At 40.6% G+C, this 18,426-nt stretch overlaps 1 protein-coding gene across 15 annotated transcripts in view; it reads left to right on the top strand.

Moving 5' to 3' along the window:
• Positions 1 to 18,426, top strand: part of LOC148473300 (vomeronasal type-2 receptor 26-like) — a 174,149-nt gene that overhangs the window by 87,858 nt on the left and 67,865 nt on the right. For 11 of the 15 annotated variants that reach the window (XM_088459819.1, XM_088459818.1, XM_088459820.1 and 8 more), the window contains one exon: positions 10,648 to 10,863. The exons of the other annotated variants lie outside the window; for them this stretch is intronic. In XM_088459819.1, coding sequence (XP_088315945.1) covers positions 10,735 to 10,863 — 129 coding nt within the window. In that variant the 5' untranslated portion in view covers positions 10,648 to 10,734. The remainder of the gene's footprint in view (positions 1 to 10,647; positions 10,864 to 18,426) is intronic. 15 annotated transcript variants of the gene reach the window in all.

The raw sequence follows: 18,426 nt of genomic DNA, 5'->3' as shown, positions 1-18,426 counted from the left end.
TCTGAAGGGAAACTAGGTCGGTGATGAAGGGGTGATCTATGGGGGCAAATTTCATATTCTCAAATGGATTATATCAGAATCAAGAAGAGACAGATATGGGAACAGAGTTGGAGCCATTAAACATGGAATATTGTGTAGATCCCTTGAACAGCAGCCAAGGAGACCATAAAACTGTAAAGTCGGTGGGACTACCTTTAGAGAAGGATATGATGTCCTCCATATCCATGTAATAATCGATCCTCTTGAACCAATTTTTAATAGAGGGAGGGGAGGTGGACTTCCATAACACAGGAATTACCGCTTTAGCTGCATTGTTTAAGTGCCTCAGTAAGGAATTCTTGTATGAAGACGTATGAGAAGAGGTAATGTTTAATAGCCAAAAGCCGGGATCTCTAGGAACCTCTCCCCCAAGAATTATCTTGGAACACTCAAACACGTTCAACCAAAAAGTAGTCAGGGAAGGGCAGTCCCACCATATGTGGCGAAGGGAACCTGGTGCAGAGTTACATCTCCAGCAAACTTTGGGGACCTGCAGATACATTTTATTTAAAAGTACTGGATATCTATACCAACATGTTAAGACTTTGTAGAGAGTTTTCAGAGTAGCTATACACGAAGAACTGGCAAAGATGTTATTAAAAACAATTTCCCAATCAATATCCTGAACTGTATCTTGGAGTTCCCTTTACCACACTACAGTAAACTGATGGGGTGCTTTGTACAAATTTCCAATGATTATTGAGTACAATTTGGATATAGTATGGGATGGGGTTTGAGAGGAAGAACATAAGGATTCAAATGAGGTAAGTGTGCTGGTGAGATCAGGAAGCTTGCAAGAAGTGGTGATGAAATACCGTATTTGGAGGTATTTCCAAAATTTGGATTGGGAGAGATGCCATCATTCCTGAAGTTCTGTAAACGGACACACCCCTGACGAACAAACCATCTGACCCAGTCGAAAGTGACCATTGCTCATCCAGTTTTTAAAGGACAGTGTGGAGAGTCCAGGAGGAAAGTCCGAATTCCCAAGAAAGGAAGTGAGAGGGGAAACATTAGATGAAATATAGGGGAGACGTCGCAATTTCTGCCAAGCGTGTAGTGTAGATGTTATAGTGGGATGTCTAACAATTGGTAGTTTGGGAAGCCATGGAGCAATATCTATGGGCTGAGCCAGACTGCTTTCCTCCAACATGATCCACTGTTTGCAACCCTTCGCTTGAGTCTATTCAAGAACACGATTAAGCATTATGTGGGGAGCTGTAGACCTCCGTCTTGTTTACGGCAGTAAAGAATAGCATGTTTAAAGTGTGGTGTAGAAGTGTTCCAGACAAACCTATGAATAAGGCGTTCCATTTCCCCAAACCATGTTGGAGGTATGTGGATTGGGAGGGTTTGCATTAAATATAAAATTTTGGATAAGGAATTAATTTTGATCACATTGATACTGCCAATCCAGGATAAACGAGTAGTACGCCATTTAGCCAAATCAGTGCGGATAGTTTGTAATAATGGTAAAAAATTATTCGAGAATAGTTGGGATAGGTCTTTAGTCAGAAAGACTCCGAGATATAAGTCTAGTAGGATGCCAAATAAAGGAGAAGGATTGTTTCAAAGAATTTACCAAGGAAGGAGGGGCAGTCAGACTCATAGCCACAGATTTAGGATAATTAATTTAAAAATTTGATAACATGCCACATTTTTGGAATTCTAAAACAAGGTTCGGAAGAGAGGTAGCTTGGTTAGAGAGCACTGTAAGAAGGTCATCTGCAAAGAGTGCTAGCTTATATTCCTTACTACCTATATGGATACCAGAAATGTTCATATTACTACGTATCGCCCTAGCTAGGGCCTCCATACATAGGACGAATAAAAGAGGAGAAAGAAGGCACCCCTGCCTTGTACCATTTGATATAGAAAATGAGTCAGAGAGGGATCCATTTATCCTAATTCTTGCTGTGGGAACAGTATATAATGCCAAAATTCTCTGCAGACAAGTAGGCCCTAATCCCAAATGACGTAAAAGACCTGACATGAATTCCCAGTCGACCCTGTCGAAAGCCTTTTCTGCGTCAGTTGATAAAATAATAGTCTGGGTAGATGAGAGAGAGGCTTGGTGTATTAAATTAATAACTTTTGTTGTATTATCTCTGGCCTCACGACACAAGACAAAACCTACCTGATCATCATGGATCAATTTAGGTAGAAATGTCTTCAACCGGTTGACCAGGAGCTAAGCAAAAATCTTCATATCAATGTTTAGGAGTGAAATAGGCCTATAACTAGGGCACAAGGTAGGGTCTTTACCCTCCTTAGGTAAGACAGTAATGTGTGCCTCCAGTGATTGTTTGGAGAAACCAGTACTATCTGAGATTGAATTAAAGGCACGAGTCATAAGGGGTGCCAATTTATCTTTGAAAGTTTTATAGTAAGCTGTAGAAAATCCATCTTGTCCAGGACTTTTACCAGCTGGAGAGGAGGAGATTGCACAAACTACCTCCTCAACGGAGAAAGGCGCTTCAAGAGAATCAACCTCCTCCGGTGAGAGCTGGGGTAGTCAAGCGATCTTAAATAAGATGAAATTGCCTCTCGATGGGTAATTATGTCCGATTCTTGACTCAAGTTCTTAAGGTTGTAGAGTTTAGCGTAGTAAGACCGGAAGGATTCAGCGATTTGTATAGTTTCATTATGGGTCTGGCCATGCTCGTCCTATATAGCTTGAATAAACGTGATCGCACGCTGTTCACGCAGCGCCCTAGCTAACATCTTACCTGGTCTATTTCCCCATTGGTAGAAGCGACTACGACATTTACAGTAGGACAGTTTAATATTATCCATGGAGAGTTTATGGAGGGCAGCTCTGGCTTCCTCCAATTTAGAATAGTAATGTGGGGATAAGGAAGCTTTGTGGGAAGTTTCCAAGGATTTGATCTCAGCCAAAAGGTCATCCCTTTGCTTTGTTTTCTGTTTTTTTTAAATAGGATCCTAGTTGGATGCAAGTGCCCTGGAGTACACATTTATGTGCCTCCCACACCTTGACCTTGGAAATGTCATCCTGGTCATTTTGTTCAATATAAGAGTCTATGGAAGACTCTATTTAGGATTTACAATTGGCATCTTGTAATAGAAGATTGTTAAAATGCCATGACCAAGGCTTGAGCAAGTGTTGTGGAAGGGAAAGGGTAAGAAAAACCGGAGCATGGTCAGACCACGTGATAGATCCTATTGAAGTATTTGATATGAGATGTAGGTGTTGGTGACTTAAGAAAAGATAATCAATTCTTGAGTAGGTGTGATGAGGGCGAGAAAAAAAAGTAAAGTCAGATACAGCTGGATAAGCAATCCGCCAGGAGTCAACTAGCTGATGGTCCTGGAGGGTGCTTCTCATCCACCTAAACTCCTTCCCTGGCCTATGAGTTGTTTTATTGGAAGTGTTACGGAGAGGGTCAAGAGGCCAATTTAAATCACCTCCTACAACCGTAATTCCTTCCAGTAAAGTCTCAGCTTTATCTAAAATCACAGCAATAAATGAGGGTTGACCAGAATTAGGTGTGTAAACATTCAAAAAGGAGAAGCGCTGATGATATAGAGTACATTTAACCAAAATACCTCTACCTTCGACAAGGTTATGTATGGAAACATCAGATATCGGTAAATGTCGAGCAAACACAACGGCAACACCTAAAGTCTTACTGGCTGAATTATCACTAGAAAATGTTTGAGGATAATAGAAATTTTTTAAAGGAGGGGCGTGCCCTTTCCTGAAATGTATTTCTTGTATAAGTGCTATATCTACTTTATCAGCATGAAAGGACCTTAGCATTTGGGATCTTTTTTCAGGAACATTCAGTCCTTTGGCATTAATGGTGACAATCCGCAACACAGGTTTACGACTGGACACAAATTAATAATGTAAAAAAAGCGTAACAATCTGCACCTCTTGATATAATGTTAGTTACCCAACCATATATGTCACCCTTGAAAAATAGGAGGGTAGTGGGAAGGGAAGAGTGATGGAAAAAGGGAGGGAAAGAGAAAAAATAAAAGAAAAAACCTAATTGCATGTAATAAACATATATATGAAACATTGAGTATAGATCAGGATTGAAACCTTGAAATGCTGCATCTGGACAAATAGGAGATAAAAAAAAACTCCATGTCCAGGATGTGAAGAAAAAAATGCAGCATTGAGGGGGTTCGGAGGGACAGTAATAACAACCACCCAAACATACGAATATAAAGTTAAATCATCTTCCACTAGGCAAATCCCACAGTAAACTTTGCATTGTGAAACTTGTAGACATAATAAAGAATAACGTCACAATTATTACTACAAAAATTAGGTAAAATATACTAAAAATGCAACAAAATGAACATTGGTATCATAACATTTAAGTATATGACTAAGACCGAAGTCTTTTGTAGATAGGAAGAAACTGAAACTGAAACGGTCTCACCAATTATGTATATATAAAGTGAAGTGGTCAAGTCTCTTCTACAGGTGTTTGGGGAGACAAACGTCTTGTCTTCCATTTGGAGCTTGAAATACGATGCCAATTTTCTCCATCAGAAGGAAGGGAAGGAATCGCTAGAGGACTGTGAAGGTTCTCCCTATCTGGAAGTGCCACTGGACTTATACCCAAAGCCGAGAAGAAGGAAGGGAGATCGTCGGAAGAATGGAGAACAACATTTTTCCCATTATGAGTTACTTGTAAATTAAATGGAAAACCCCAATGATATCTCAGGGAATGTTTGCGAAGTTGTTCTGTGAGTGGTGTCAGAGCCTTCCTTTGCTGCAAGGTGTACCAAGATAGGTCGGGAAAGAGTTGGATTTTGTCCCTGTTAAAATCAACCTCTTCAAGTTGTCGGACCTTCTTTTTGGGTATGGTAATGAAGGTGACATATTACATCTCGGGGTTTGTCAGTGGGTAGACCTCTCGGGCGGAGGGCCCGATGCGCCCTATCAAACAAGATTTCACTATTGGGTCTAGACCAAGGATTTCCCCAAATATTTTTGTGAGGGCATCTGTGAGGTTAGATTGCGTTACATCTTCAGGTAGACCACGTATCCTGATGTTATTGCGTCTACCACGATTATCAAGGTCGTCCATACATGACTTAAGAGAGCGGATCTCAGATTGATGGTGAGAGAAAACTTCTGTGAATTGGTGGAAAATGCCCGTGGATACCTCTTTGTAATCTTCCAGGCCGTCAATCCCAGTTGCCAACTCAGCCATATCCGATTGAATAGTAGCTACTTCCTGACGAATAGTAGACTGAAGTCTGGCCTCCAAAGACTGAAAGTCCTGTTTCATAGGTAGTGTTCTGACGTGAGAAAGAATTTCACTAATCTTGTCTCGAAAGGAAGGTGCTGAAGGGCTGAAACTAAGATTAGCTCCCGGAGACGTTCTGTCCGAAGAAGAAGAGGCAGCAGGCGAGGCCGGTGCAGAGGCCTCATCCACCGCAGTGGCACCAGCAGGCTTTAAAAACTGATGCATATCTTGATGGGATCCGCTATCTGACCTAACACCAACTTCTGATCTGGACCTTTGTGTCTTATCCTTCCCCATTCTGAGTTCAAAAACTGTAAATTTGTGACATAAAATATAATCTGCTCACATTTCCTATGTGTGAAGATGATTAGTGAAAAAACAGGGATTGGGTCATCGCCAGGTACCGCCCCTCCTAAAGACCTAGACAGCCATCAGGAATACAATCACATCATGGCATAGTGAGAACCAAACTTGGTTTCATGTCATCGGAGAAGCACGAAATTCGTGTTGGGTTTGGTTGGTAAGGGGGGAGTACTTAGAATGAAATATGACAGTCTCTAGAGGATAATGAGAATTCCTTGTAGTGAGTTTCCAGAAGTCAGCCACAAGAGGTAGCCAAAAGAGCTGATATTGTTGATGAGAATTAAATCAGTGTAAGATACTTTAGGGAGACTTTTGTTAAGTAATACAGATATATATATATAGGTATTAAATCCAGGTAGGACGTTTTGGGGAACGTATATGTTATGATTATCACAACCTCTTAATATTCCTATGGTGAAGCATAGAAGATTTGAGAGCTGTATGTGGAATGAGTGGGGTCACTATAAAGAAATCTTTAGTCCACTTGAGATGAACTCTGTGTGGCCCAAGCTCAGCACTCTGCAGGCAGAGGGAGATGATGCAGGGATCACTGAAAATGTAGACAGCAGCAAGACAGTACCTGATGGCATCTGCAGCCCTCCACAATGAGCCTGGCACACTCACCGCACCTCAGTAGGACAAGAGGCCTGAGTCACATCTCAACGATCAGGGGGAGCCCACAGACTCCAGGCAGCAGTGTTTCACAACCAGCAGCCAAGCCAGGTCTAAGGAAGCACTGTAAGGGACCCACTTTCTGATCCTCTCACTTCCAGGCCGTACAAGATGGTGGGTGCACCCCCAGGTCTGCGCCAGTCGTCCGCCGAGAGCCGGCCGGCGGGTCCGCAGGAACCAGGTAAGGCCCCTAGGAAATGTGTGGTCATGGCGGCATCAGCGGGGGAGCCTCCAGCGGGTGTTGAGAGAAGACAGCTGCATCTTAAAGTGGATCCACGATCCATCAGGCCCTTGGGCGGGAGCCGCAAATTTAGTTCCCGGCTTCAGGGGTGGAGAGTAGGACGCAGTCTGCAGGAGGGTAGGAGACCCTCCCTGACTCCGCAGTCCCACCTCAGGGGTGCCCACCAGTGCAGGGCACAATATGGGTTCTCACCAATTAAATTTAGACTGGGTGGTGGTCAGTAAACATGCTGGTTAATCTGATAGGTCAGGAGCAGGAGAAATGAACGTCTTCTCCAGATGGCTGCCAGGACACGCCCCCGAATGCTCAAATTTAACTATTTTAAGTTTTTTTATTTATTACCGTGCTCTTACCTCCCTGTTCACTGAAATCTGCACACAGGGGGGAAGTAAAAGCAGTGATGCATATAAGTACAGCTCTGATAACTTTACTGTGGCAACAATATTTGTGCCATGCTTCAGTCAATAGTTAACATACACTGTCATTCTCAGTAATTCACCTTTATTAAAGCTTAGGTGTTATATTTGGTTAAATAACATTACCAGGAGCAAAATAGATTTATATCCGCCAAATGAAATTGCAATTTGTTACAAATCCCGATGCCTACTCCATGTGAGACCACTAGAACCAAGCTAGCAAGATTTTCACCAATAACAGCTGCCCGTTGTTCCCTTAGAGCAGGGAAACATTAACCGATACTTAGGCGGCCGCCTGGATTTATGCTTGGGTTAGTAGCGGGTCACATGGAGGTACAAGGGAATTCAATGGCTAAAATGTTCACTTAGAATTGACACCAATGATGATGATAAGAATATTGATGGTGCGGCTATAGTGCCGATGGTGCGGCAACAGCCGTTAGTAAACAGTGTAGGTTTAAACAATGGCTAGGGAGCTGATGGTACTGCAATTGTATCGATGGTGCAGCAGTTGAGCCGATGATGTGGCAATAGCCATTAATATGCAGTTTGGTTTTGACAATGACTTGGGAGCCAATAGTGCGGCAGTTGTGCTGATGGTGTGGCTATAGATGTTAGTATGCAGTTTGGTTTTGACAATGGTTTGGGAGCCGATGGTGTGGCAGTTGTGCCGATGCAGCAATTGTGCCGATGGTGCGGCAATTGTGCCGATGGTGCAGCAAAAGTGCAGATGATGCGGCAATGGCCGTTAGTAAGCTGACGTACTGATGGCAGTGCGGGAGATGCTTGGTGTGGCTGGGAAGCCGTATGGAGGTTTGATGAACAGATGGCAGCACGGGGGCTGCTTGGTGTGGCTGGGAAGCCGTATGGAGGTTTGATGAACAGATGGAAGAAGTATTACAAAGAAATAACAGGAACAACCTGACTATGCAGCCAAGCCCAGGGAACTCACATATACTCTATAGTCGGCACAGGTGCAATAGTTCAGTGAGTATAAATAGGCTGAAACACTTATTCAAGCTGCACCTGTGGATGAGACATCACTCATGAGGTGTGCCGATCACCTAGCAACAGGAACAACAGGAGTAACCCCGTCCTGCCTGGGAAAGCTGTCAGAAAGGGTCAAGTCGCAACCTCAACTTGTAACACAATTATAGATAGACATAATTGTTTACTATGAAATTAGGAGCCTAATAAACTTTTCTGAATATTTGCCAACTTTAATCAGTGCTTGTAATTAATAAGATGTTTTACTGTGTTTTGTCTGTCTAATGTGTTGTAAGGATACTTATTTTAATATACTTTGTTAGTAAAAATAATATGTTTTATACACACACATTTTAAAAACTAAAAGAGTACCCTGGCAAAAAGAGTCCCCCTTTCTCCATTAGCGTTAACCAATACTGTACCCTTGGACTCTTCGGAGCAACACCCTGATATAAGACTAGGCCAGTTTTGGGCCATTGATATACTTCTGTTGTTTCCTAAATATTATCACTACTAATTAAATAGTTCAGTATGGAATCTCGCCTCCCTCCTCCCCCTTAATTGTATTGTCTACAATGTACCCATCACTTTTCTTCTCTTTCACTCCCTGCTGGACCAATTTCTATCTGGCTTTTGGCCTCTCCATTTCACAGAAACTGCCCTCACTAAAGTCAGCAATGACCTCCTTGCTGCCAAATCCAAGGGCCACTACTCTCTGCTCATTCTCCTTGACCTTTCTGTTGCTTTTAAAACTGTAGACCATCTTTTCCTCCTGCAAATCCTCCACCATCCTTGGTCTACATGATACTGTCCTCTTATGGCTGTCCTCCTGCCTCTTTGACCATTCATTCTCCATCAGCTATAATGACTTTACTTCTCACCATTTCCTCTGCCAGTAGGTGTCCCAAAAGTTTCTGTTCTTTGGTATCTGCCTTTTTTAATTATGATGGAACCAGTATTTATTATATTTTGATGTGGACACTGATTATAGAGTCATAAATAATGAATGTTGTCCAGTTCATACAGTAAATACTTTTTTTTTTACTTATTGCCCATTTAAAATACTTAGAGCTAGTAAAGGGACCCAGCATATGCCAGGTCACCTCAGTCTGTATCCCTCTCCCCACATCTGTCTGGCACCACCTGCTGCGATGTCTGGTGCCATTTCTGTCCTCCCCACCTTCCATTCCATCCTACCACCTAGGCTCCATCTTGTCCGCCACCCACCTCCTGCTCTTTCATGTCCCCTGCTCTCATACTTACCAAGTTCCGGCTCCCTGGTCTGTCCCATCTTCCTTACAGTCGGAGCTGTTGGGGTGTGTACACTTGTTCCTACAGCTCTGAGTCCTCACTCTAGGAACTGTGGGAGGAGAGACGTCACTCTCCTCTTCCAAAAGACACTGCTGGACCTGGTCAACTTCTGAGGCAGAATCTGCATAAGTGGCAAACTGGCTGCCACATCAGTTTAAGAGCCTGGTGCTGCGCAATACACTTTAATATTTATGGCAGCAGGCACCCAACATATATTGATTGCAGTGGGTGGCTAGTTCTGCCCTCAGGGCTGTTGCATTCTGTGCAGTGGCACCAGCCGCACACCCCTAGTTATGGCCCTGCTCTTGAATACCTTAATTTCTCACAATTTATCTATTTACATCACCACCATCTCCTTAAGCTACAAGTGCACTGTCTTGGAGTCAGCCTTGTCTCCTCCCTCCTCTTCAAAACATACATCCAATGCCTCTTACAGTCCTGCCATTTCCAACTCAAAAATATCTCCGGGATTAGACCCTTCCCCACCCTGAAGATGGCTAAAACCCTCATCCACTCACTGATCATCTCCAGACTGGACAACTGCAACCTGCTCTTTTCTGGCCTCCACCTTTCTTTGCTACAATCTGTCAGTGCTTCTGCTATGCTCATCTTCCTCTATAATTACATTACTGCCCCTCCCCTGCAAGCCCTTCACTGTCTCCTCTTTTCCATCAGAACTCAATTCAAACTTCTCACACTAACATATAAAGCCCTCACCCAATTCTCTCCTATTTACATCACTGACATCCTCTCCCTTCACACTCCTGCCCACCCACTTAGCTCCACCTACAATTTGAATGATGATTCTTCTCCCAGCTTATTACTTCTTCCCACTCTTCCCTCTAAGATTTTGCCTGTGCTGCTCCCTACCTCTGGAACTCTCTCCCACTCCCTATCAGACTCTCCACCTCTACAAAATATTAAATGGGCTCTCAAGACCCAAATTTTCATCAAATCCTCCCAGCTCTTCTCCTAGCCCACTGCCCTATGTTCCTTGTTCACTGTCTCTCCATGCTATGTCACCAGATTGTTTGCCCTCCCTTTAGACTGTAAGCCCTCACAAGCAGGGTCTTCCTCCCTCATATGCTTTTCCTTCCTTTGCTTCTACCAACATCTTCTCCCCACGGCCTACAACGGCACCCAAACTTTAGGTTCTGCCACCCTGCTGCCTATTTGAGTATCATGGCTGCTGATGTCTATTTTTATAAACAATGTCCGTGTTCTGCTATTCTGTATTGTAGGTGACCTTTGTTACTGCATTTGATCATACTGTTTAGATTTTTGGACTTTGTAAGGTGTTGTGAACCTCTTGTGGAACCATATAAATAAAAGATGATGATTATGATAATACAATACAACTCTTAAGAATATTGTTTGTATTTCACAGCTACATCGTTACTTGCGGAAGGAGAGGAATAAGAATGGTGACCTAGTGTTTAATGAACATGGAGAATTTCTTACACCATATAAAATAATGAATTGGAAAGTTTTGAATAATACGTGCATTATTGAGAGTGTTGGTCAAACATTTAAAGTGTCAGGAAGTCGCCACAACTTTTCTATCCAATTACATAAAATAATGTGGAAGAATGGCGGCAATGAGGTTAGTGGGGAAATATTCATTTTCTTTACTGTTTCTAATAATGTACAATCTACAGAGGTTGTTTCATATAATTTTATAAACAATATCCCTGCTTTGTGTCTTTGTTTTCACATTAATAAACTCACACAAGGGGCCTCAATCAAAGCCTCAGGCTATGCTGATAATCACGCAATCGGACAACGCTTTCATCTGAGTTGCGCCAGGCATACAGCAAGTCCTGATTTTATTTGTACAGTGTTGTCAGTGATTTTGTGTCAGGATGAAAGGTGTTGGGTATAAGGTGATTATTGGCTTGGTGGATTTTGATACAATGTTGCGCTAGGAGGTACCCTTGTTTCCTGTCAGTTTTTCAGATGTGAATGACTTTCCATTACATGAAGAAGCGCCTGGATGCGGTGAAATGTATAACAAGTAACATTATAGTGAGACCTATTATTTGTATTTTATTGTATGCTTTGGTTTTAGCCTTATTAACTAAGTTCAGTGTTTCTCTTGTGATACTTTGCTTAATTTTCTATTTTTCCACATGTTTTTTTTTTTATTTTAATCATCACTTTAGTTCTGTGTTTGTGAAATATTATTTTGAATTTTAAATCTGTTTATTTATGACATGAGTTTCAGATTTCTTTGATGAATAATTTTTTTATACTATTTATTTTTGGGTCACATCCTATCGCAATTTGCAGCTTATACTATTAAAGAGTATAAAGATTTTGACCCAGAGGTAGAACGAAGTTGTATAATCTCATTGGACAGATTTACAGATGTGTCCTCACTTATGTCCATATGCCATGTAGCGTGCCCAGCTAGTCATCTTATACACCCAGCTCTATAATGCATCGTAATGTATTCAGTCGCCACATAGCATATCCAGTCACTGCATAGTGTACTAAGGGCCTTTTTATCGTACTCCACCTCTGTACATTGTGGTATTGAGAGCGCCAGGAAAGGTCATTCTAATATGAAACAAATGAACAAGTGTGGCCAGACATTTATTTAAAAAACATGGAGGCGATCATAATAAAATTAAATTTTTTGGTCTCTCGAAAGTGGAGTTAGGAATTAGAGGAGGTGAAATCAACAAGGAACTCCTCATGCATCATTCGAGAGACATTTTTCAATTGAGCAGCCTTACACCATTTGGATCCACTTTTCATCAGTTTTGTGACAATACAGATGGATTCAGTTCCCTATTCTCTAAAATGATGCTATATGATCTGGGGAAACAACTAAATATTTGGAAACATGATTTTATGATGCTAACCTACGCCTAAGCTTTGAAATTAAGGATCCTAGGAGAATCTATATTGAATAGCCATATACCACTTCAGTTGGGTTAAGTAATCTACTACACATTATTGTTGTATTGAGACAGATCAATTCAACATCACCTGTAAAAATTATATGATCGTTTGATCATAAGGAATCAATTATGTATTTTGACACATGAATTTGTGATGCAAATCTATTCTTTATTCATGAAATCCTTCGTCCTATGAGAAAATTAAAATACTAAGACTCCTTGCACACAGACAGGCAAATTACCAGATAAAGCACTTTCCCCCAGTAATTTGTCTGTGTGAAAGGGTCATCCCGGGTTGTAATTCCTGGGTCTCTGACCCAGGTAAAAAGCAGGGTCTGAGACCTGGGAGTTAAGTCCCAGGTTGACCCTTTCACACAGAGAAAACCTTATGTTGTTCTGCAAATTACCGGGTAAATGTGTAATTTCCTGTGTGAAAGGGGGTGCAAACTGAAACCAGCAAAAAACCTGTGCATCAAATTCAGGATAAAATCCAGGTTTTTTGCTAGTTTCAGTGTGTAAGCAGTATAATAGCACTTTCAGACAGAAAATGGCAAAAAACCCGGATTTTTCCTGACTTTTGCCTACCGGTTTGTTTTGCCATTCTCTCTCTGTACCCTCCTTGAGACAGAAGAGCAAATTACCGGGTCAAAAAATTCAACCTGGTAATTTGCTGATTTACCCGTGTATTTCTTCTGTCTGAAATGGTGAACCCGGGATTAAATTCCTGTGTCTCCGACCCTGGTAAATTCCTGGGTCAAAGTCCCAGGAATTAATACCCGAGATAACCCTTTCAGACAGACATAGGTTCCGTGTAAATCACCAAATTACTGGGTTGAAATATTTAACCCGGTAATTTGGTTTTCTGTCTGAAAGGGGTATGAACTCTATATGAATTCTTATATCTGACAAGAAAATACTCTTCTAGTATTTATTTTTAGGTAACACAATTTATTATGTCACCTCACATATAGATAATATTGTTTTTAATGGGGATATAAATCTATAGCTTTATGGATATAAGTCTGTATATGTTCATATATGTATATATGTGTGTGTGTGTATATATATATATATATATATATATATATAATATATATATATATATATTACAGTCAGGTGCAAAAATATTGGGACATTGACAGAATTTTCATATTTTGGCCTCTAGTCACCACCACAATGGCTTTGAAATAAAACAAACAAGATGTGATTTAACTGCAGACTTTCAGATTTAATTTGAGGGTAATTACATCCAAATCAGGTGAACGGTGTAGGAATTACAACGGTTTCTATATGTGCCTCCCACTTTTTAAGGGGCCAAAAGTAATGGGACTATCAACTCAAAAGCTATTTCATGGACAGGTGTGGGCTATTCCCTCATTATTTCATTATCAATTAAGCAGATAAAAGGTCTGGAGTTGATTCTAGGTGTGACATTTGCATTTGGAATCAGTTGCTGTCGACTCTCAATATGAGATCAAAAGCTGTCACTATCAGTGAAGCAAGCCATCATTAGGCTGAAAAATCAAAACAAACCCATCAGAGAGATAGCAAAAACATTAGGTGTGGTCAAATCAACTGTTTGGAACATTCTTAAAAAGAAAGAACGCACCGAAGAGCTCAGCAACACCAAAAGACCCGGAAGACCATGGAAAACAACTGTGGTGGATGACAGAAGAATTATTTCCCTGGTGAAGAAAAACCCCTTCACAACAGTTGGCCAAATCAAGGACACTCTCCAGGAGGTAGGTGTATATGTGTCAAAGTCAACAATCAAGAGAAGACTTCACAAGAGTGAATATAGAGGGTTCACCACAAGATGTAAACCATTGGTGAGCCTCAAAAACAGGAAGACCAGATTAAAGTTTGCCAAACAACATCTAAAAAAGCCATTACAGTTCTGGAACAACATCCTATGGACAGATGAGACAGAGATCAACTTGTACCAGAGTTATAGGAAGAGAAGAGTATGGAGAAGGAAAGGAACTGCTCATGATCCAAAACATACCACCTCATCAGTGAAGCATGGTGGTGGTAGTGTCATGGCGTGGGCATGTATGGCTGCCAATGGAACTAGTTCCCTTGTATTTATTGATGATGTGACTGCTGACAAAAGCAGCAGAATGAATTCAGAAGTGTTTTGGGCAATATTATATGCTCCTATTCAGCCAAATGCTTCAGAACTCATTGGACGGCACTTCACAGTGCACATGGACAATGACCCGAAGCATACTGCAAAAGCAACCAAAGAGTTTTTAAGGCTAAAAAGTTGAATGTTATGCAATGGCCAAGTTAATCCCCTGACCTGAAGCTGATTGAGCATGCATTTCACTTAATGAGGACAAAACTGAAGGGAAAATGCCCCAAGAACAAGCAGGAACTGAAGACATTTGCAGTAGAGGTCTGGCAGAGCATCACCAGGGATGAAACCCAGCATCTGGTGAGGTCTATGTGTTCCAGACTTCAGGCTGTAATTGCCTGCAAAGGATTTGCAAAAAAGTATTAAAAAGTGAAAGTTAGATTTAGGATTGTTTAGTTTGTCCCATTACTTTTGGCCCCTTAAAAAGTGGGAGGCACATATAGACACCGTTGTAATTCCTACACCGTTCACCTGATTTGGATGTAATTACCCTCAAATTAAATCTGAAAGTCTGAAGTTAAAGCACATCTTGTTTGTTTCATTTCAAAGCCATTGTGGTGGTGAATATAGGCCAAAATATGAAAATTCTGTCAACTTCCCAATATTTATGCACCTGACTGTGTATGTGTGTGTATGTGTGTATATATATATATATATATATGTGTGTATACATTCTTTAAACACTATCTATATTTTATATTCTTAAATTTTTACAGGTTTCTGCACCATTCACTAGATGGGAGGTAAACATCTCCATCCCATTCTCTTTTGAACAACTTTTCTATTTTTCTCACCTTTGTGAAACACCTCTGTTCACATTACTCAAACACTAGTTGACACATATTTTGTTTTATCACATACTATTCATAGTATTAGTCACTTTAGTGGGCTTTTTTACGTTTGCTATATACACATAATATTTGTAATCATATTTATTTTATTTTCATCTTTATTAGTGTTTATTATATACAACCTTGTAAATATGTATGTAACATTATAGTATGACACAGCACACGTGTGTGTATATATTATATATATAATATATATATATATATATATATACACACAATATATTATATTATAATATTATATATATAATATATATATATATTAAACAGGTCCGGCACTCTCAATATAAATGGGTTCATAGTACTGGGGTGCCTTTTAAGGAAACTTGTGGAGAAATTTCCATAAACATCAATTGTATTTCTTAATGAAAAGAAAAAAAGCACTCTCCAGCAGAGAGTGCTTTTTTTCTTTTCATTAAGAAATACAATTGATGATATATATATATATATATATATATATATATCAAGTTTTTGACACAAAATAACTATACATCACTTTACCTATAATCATAATACACTGTAGATGCATGACCTTGTTATGGTTCAAGATCTAATATATTATGAATTATATGTACTTATTAATGGTGTATAAAATATTATTGAATTCCATAGATGAATCTATGAATAACATCTAGGTCTCTTTTTTTAATACTTATAGAATGCACAGAATACACTACAATTAACAATATATAACTGTAGTATATTTAATTGAATTAGGTTAGGTATAAAATATTGATTTATTAAATTCCGATTACTATTCTATTTTACCGTGTGAGACTTAAAATAAATACTGTCTGAATGGTCAACTGTTCCTAGATCTTCCAGAACATCTACCCCAGCCACCGAAACTTGAACTCTTCTAAAGGTTTACTGTTTTTACTGTTTTTACTGTTTTTGAGAAGGGGCCCTCCAACTTACGGAGACCTGCCCCTCCCTATGTAGATTCTTTAATGCTGTGCTGCTATGCGCCCCTAATTTTCCTTTAGTTCTTTCTGCAATTATTTCTGAAGAGACGTGTCCGCACGGCTGAAACTTTAAAATACCTATATATACGTCAAATGTTTGATAACGTGATTGGTAAAGTGTTTTGCACAGCCGTTTTCATTTCATGTCATATGTTTATTATTTTTCTATATGTTATTCCATCTTTGTTTTTTATATTCTTTTGTTATCCTACTCCCCCATCTCGCCCTTCCTGCTCTTCACACTGCGGTTTAGTCATGATCTATACCAATACCTCTGACCTCTTACCCTTATTTTTTATTCATTTATTTATCCTATTTATTTTTTATTTTTCCTCTTTTCATGCTCCACATACATTCTGCTCAAATGTTTATTTTTATAATTTAAGGGCTGAGGGAGGGTCCCCCACCTCTCTCTCATGTTACCTTTTCAGAATTGCGGCTTCACTTTGCCACGCCCACTCAGGGTTTTACACCCGCCTGCTGACCTATGCGCCTTTTCAACGCATAGAATCCCTTCCCTCTGTCAGCACCTATGGCCCTGGCCCTTGGTGCCAGTAGGCAGCACCCTCTCCCCTCCCTCATTCCGGTCTTCCCTCCTTTTCCAGCAGGACATTCATTACCTTTTCCCATCTCTGAAGATATCCTTATTCTCCCTACCTATCCATTTCCAATTTTTTTTCTTTTTCTCTTTAGCTACTTTCTCAACCGTCGCACATGGGTCTTAAACTACTCTCATTTAATGTGAAGGGCCTCAACAGCCCCCAAAAGCGTACCAAGCTTTTTTCTACTCTTAACATTTACAGGGGTGACCTGGTGTTCTTGCAGGAGACCCACTTTTTGCGAAACCTCCACCCAGAGTTGCGCTCTAAGGCATATCCTACTACCTATCACGCCTGTGTCGCTAAACAAAAAAAACGGGGAGTCGCCATCCTCATGGCCCGACACATCACTTTTGATCTGATTGATTCCCACCGGGATCAAGAGGGTTGTTTTCTTATACTTATAGGCACTCTCAACAACACTTTGTGCACTATTGTTAACATATATGCTCCTAATCAAAACCAATATGTTTTTTTTACTAAATTAGATACTCTTCTGTCCCGTAAATGGCAGGGCCCTCTTATTTTGTCAGGGGACTTTAATGCGGTCCTTAATCCTACATTGGATGGATCTACCTTGGGGGTCACTAACTCCAGCGGAGCGGACCTCCGCAATTCCAAAGCTCTCCTTGATCTCATGAAGTCCCAGCTTCTCTTTGACTCCTGGCAGGTTCGGGAACCCTTAACTCGAGATTACACCTTCTTTTCCCAAGTACATAGCTCTTACTCCCGCATAGATATGATTTTGCTCAGCCATGACTTAGCCTTCCATCTCATGAATGTCAAGGTCTATCCCTTGATCTGGTCTGACCATTCACCTATCTCAGCCTCTCGGGTATCACGGACCGCTCAAGTCCATTGACATGGCGTATGAATGACACTCTCCTCCACAGTCAAGATATAGTCACAAGACTTAATAAAAACCTTACGGATTACTTTCAGTTAAATGCCCTCCCAGATACCTCCCCTTCAACAATTTGGATGGCCCATAAGGCTGTGCTGAGGGGGCACCTGATTAGCATGGCCTCCAAAATCAAAAAAGTATCTCTTAGCAATGCACCTAAGCTAGAGAGTCATTTGATCTTTGCTATTACATGATTGATATATCTTGTTTGAATTTATATATGCATATTTGATTATAAATATATCATTGTCTATCTGTGGACCATTGTATTAAAGTATCAGATTTATTTCATTTTATTCAAGCCTCCTGTTTAATTAAACAAACAGCAAACCTTATATAGAGTTTTCTAATCCGAAAATCCAACAGTGCATAGCGCAGTATAACAATTTTACATATTTAAATGCCTCAAATGGCTCCGCCTGACATTCTACGAAAAATGCGATAAGGCAGACAAGATCCTGGCCTCTAGGCTTCGTTCAATGCGCACCCACAAAAATATTCTTATGATCAAAAATTCTAAGAGTCACCTTATCCATGACCCTGCCGCCATTAGATCTGAATTTCAAAACTACTATAGCAAGTTATATAACTTGCAGTCTGCCTCCCTACCCTCCTCTACCCCACCTACTGATGTAGCAATCCAAAACTTTCTTGCTGCTGTCCACCTCCCTCGATTATCCTTGGAGGCTCTGGACGACTTGAGCGGGGAGATCTCAGAGGAAGAAATAGTAGCGTCTATTAAAGAGCAGAAATCGGGTAAGTCACCTGGGCCTGACGGCTATACTGCAGCATACTATAAGAAGTTTG

This window comes from Taudactylus pleione, unplaced genomic scaffold (genome assembly GCF_031769625.1).
Source record: "Taudactylus pleione unplaced genomic scaffold, aTauple2 ptg000937l, whole genome shotgun sequence".
Classification (NCBI taxonomy): domain Eukaryota; kingdom Metazoa; phylum Chordata; class Amphibia; order Anura; family Myobatrachidae; genus Taudactylus; species Taudactylus pleione.
This window is presented reverse-complemented; position numbering and strand designations above follow the sequence as displayed.